A 4287-nucleotide genomic window follows, 5' to 3' on the forward strand; every position below is an offset into this window, starting at 1 on the left:
TTCTCCCTCCATCTCCTCGTCCATCCCTCTTTCTCCCTCTATCCCTCTCTTTCTCCCTCCATCCCCCTACTCCATCCCTCTCTTTCTCCCTCCATCCCCCCGTGTATAGGGCATCAGTCTCAAGAGTGGGCAAGATTGTCGATACGAGTTAAATCTATCTGGACACTTCTGAAGTCATCTCATGATGCACACAACAACCACAGCCACCACAACCACAACAACCACAACCACAACCACAACCACCACAACCACCACAACCACAACCACCACAACCACCACCACAACCACAACCACAACCACAACCACCACAACCACAACCACAACCACCACAACCACCACCACAACCACCACCACAGCCACCACCACCACAACCACCACAACCACAACCACCACCACAGCCACCACAACCACCACAACCACAACCACAACAACCACAACCACCACAACCACCACAGCCACCACAACCACAACCACCACAACCACAACCACCACAACCACAGCCACCACAACCACCACAACCACCACAAACCACCCCACCACCACACAGCCACCCAACCACAACCACCACACCACAACCACCACAACCACCACCACAGCCACCACAACCACCACAACCACAACCACCACAACCACCACCACCACAACCACCACAACCACAACCACCACAACCACAGCCACAACCACAGCCACCACAGCCACCACAACCACAACCACCACAACCACAGCCACAACCACAGCCACCACAACCACCACAACCACAACCACCACAACCACCACAACCACAGCCACCACAACCACAACCACCACAACCACAGCCACCACCACCACAACCACAGCCACCACAACCACCACAACCACCACAACCACAGCCACCACAACCACAACCACAACCACCACAACCACAACCACAGCCACCACAACCACCACAACCACCACAACCACCACAACCACCACAACCACCACCACCACAACCACCACAACCACCACAGCCACCACAACCACCACAGCCACCACAGCCACCACAACCACCACAACCACCACAACCACAACCACCACAACCACCACAGCCACCACAACCACAGCCACCACAACCACCACAGCCACCACAGCCACCACCACCACAACCACCACAACCACAGCCACAACAACCACCACAACCACCACCCACCCAACCACCACAACCACAGCCACCACAACCACCACAACCACAACCACCACAACCACAACCACCACAACCACAACCACAGCCACCACAACCACCACAACCACCACAGCCACCACAACCACAACCACCACAACCACCACCACCACAACCACCACAACCACCACAACCACAACCACAACCACCACAACCACCACAACCACAACCACAACAACCACAGCCACCACAACCACCACAACCACAACCACAACCACCACAACCACAACCACCACAACCACCACAGCCACCACAACCACAACCACAGCCACCACAACCACCACAACCACAACCACCACAACCACCACAACCACCACAACCACAACCACCACAACCACCACAACCACCACCACAACCACAACCACCACAACCACCACCACACCACCACACCACCACAACCACAACCACAACCACCACAACCACCACCACCACAACCACCCACCACAACCACCACACACCACAACCACAACCACCACAACCACAACCACCACAACCACAACCACAACCACCACAACCACAGCCACCACCACAACCACAACCACAACCACCACAACCACAACCACAACCACAACAACCACAGCCACCACAACCACAACCACCACAACCACAACCACCACCACCACCACAACCACCACAACCACAACCACCACAACAACCACCACAACCACACCCCACACCACCACAACCACCACAACCACCACAACCACAGCCACCACAACCACAACCACCACAACCACAACCACCACAACCACAACCACCACAACCACAGCCACCACAACCACCACAACCACAACCACAACCACCACAACCACCACAACCACAACCACCACAACCACAGCCACCACAACCACAACCATTTACAAAATAGCCTCCAACACTCTACTCAGCAAATTGGATGCAGTCTATCACAGTGCCATCCGTTTTGTCACCAAAGCGCCATATACTACCCACCACTGCGACCTGTATGCTCTTGTTGGCTGGTCCTCGCTACATATATTCGTCGCCAACCCACTGCTCCAGGTCATCTATAAGTCTTTGCTAGGTAAAGCCCGCCTTATCTCAGCTCACTGGTCACCATAGCAACACCCACCATAGCATGCGCTCCAGCGGTATATCTCACTGGTCACCCCCAAAGCCATTCCTACTTTGTCCCGCCTTTCCTTCCAGTTCTCTGCTGCCATGACTGAACGAACTGCAAAAATCACTGAAGCTGGAGACTCATATCTCCCTCACTAACTTTAAGCACCAGCTGTCAGAGCAGCTCACAGATCACTGCATCTGTACATAGCCCATCTGTAAATAGGCCATCCAACTACCTCATCCCCCATACTGTTATTTATTTGATTTATTTTGCTCCTTTGCACCCGAGTATCTCTACTTGCACACTCATCTTCTGCACGTCTATCACTCCAGTGTTTAATTGCTATATTGTAATTATTTCGCCGCTAAGGCCTATTTATTGCCTTACCTCCCAGAACAACAAAAACAACCACCACAACAACAACCACAACCACTACAACAACAACCCCCACCACCACCACAACAACCACAACCACTACAACAACAACAACAACCACAACAACAACAACCACAACCACTACAACAACAACAACCACAACAACAACAACCACAACACAACAACCCCCACCACCACCACACAACCCAACACAACAACAACAACCACAACAACCACAACCACACAACAACAACAACCCAACAACCACAACAACCACAACAACAACAACAACCACAACAACCACAACCACTACAACACAACCCCCACCACACCACAACAACCAACAACAAAACCACAACAACCAACAACACAACACAACAACACCACCACAACCAAACCACTACAACAACACCCCCACCACCACCACAACAACCACAACAACAACCACAACAACAACCACAACAACAACCACAACAACCACCACAACAACCACAACAACAACCACAACAACAACAACAACAACTACAACAACCACAACCACTACAACAACAACCACCACCACAACCACAACAACCACAACAACAACAACCACAACAACAACAACCACAACAACAACCACAACAACAACCACAACAACAACCACAACAACAACAACACAACCACCACACAACAACAACCACAACAATCAACAACCACCACCACAACAACAACCACAACAACAACCACAACAACAACCACAACAACAACCACAACAACAACCACCACAACAATAACCACAACAACAACCACCACAACAATAACCACCACCACAACAACAACTACAACAACCACAACAACAACCACAACAACAACCACCACAACAACCACAACAACAACCACAACAACAACCACAACAACAACCACACAACAACAACAACCACACAACAACAACAACAACCACAACAACAACAACAACACAACAACACAACAACAACCACAACAACCACAACAACAACCACACAACAACAACCACAACAACACACAACAACAACCACAACAACACCACAACAACAACCACAACAACAACCACAACAACCACAACCCAACCACAACAACAACAACCACAACAACCACCACACAACCACCACAACAACAACAACCACAACCACAACAACAACCACAACCACAACAACAACCACAACAACCACCACAACAACCACAACCACAACCACAGCCACCACAACAACAACAACATTAACCACCACAACAACAACAACAACCACAACAACAATCACAACACAACCACAACAACATCAAACAACCACAACCCACCACAACAACCATCAACAACAACCACAACAACAACCACAACCACAACAACCACTACAACAACAACAACAACAACAACCACAACAACAGCCACAACAACCACCACCACCACAACACCACAACAACCACCACCAAAACACCACAACAACACAACCACCACAACAACCACAACATCAATAACAACCACACAACACCACAACCACTACAACAACAACCACAACAACCAACAACAACAACCACAACAACCACAACAACCACAACAACAACACAACCACAACAACCACCACAACAACAACCACCACAACAACACACAACAACAACAACC

General features: G+C 50.1%; 2 protein-coding genes across 2 annotated transcripts; both read left to right on the forward strand.

Moving 5' to 3' along the window:
* Positions 1 to 314: 314 nt before the first annotated feature.
* Positions 315 to 1484, forward strand: LOC120018709 (vegetative cell wall protein gp1-like; the record flags this gene model as incomplete). Its single annotated transcript, XM_038961910.1, has 2 exons — positions 315 to 429; positions 565 to 1484. Coding segments are annotated over 2 exons (1035 nt in total), but the record flags the coding sequence as incomplete, so codon positions are not given.
* Positions 1485 to 2698: 1214 nt separating this feature from the next.
* On the forward strand, positions 2699 to 3849 carry LOC120018710 (integumentary mucin C.1-like; the record flags this gene model as incomplete). The annotated part of the gene is made up of 3 exons (XM_038961911.1): positions 2699 to 2922; positions 3028 to 3279; positions 3828 to 3849. Coding segments are annotated over 3 exons (498 nt in total), but the record flags the coding sequence as incomplete, so codon positions are not given.
* Positions 3850 to 4287: the final 438 nt, after the last annotated feature.

This window comes from Salvelinus namaycush, chromosome 23, assembly GCF_016432855.1.
Source record: "Salvelinus namaycush isolate Seneca chromosome 23, SaNama_1.0, whole genome shotgun sequence".
Classification (NCBI taxonomy): Eukaryota; Metazoa; Chordata; class Actinopteri; order Salmoniformes; family Salmonidae; genus Salvelinus; species Salvelinus namaycush.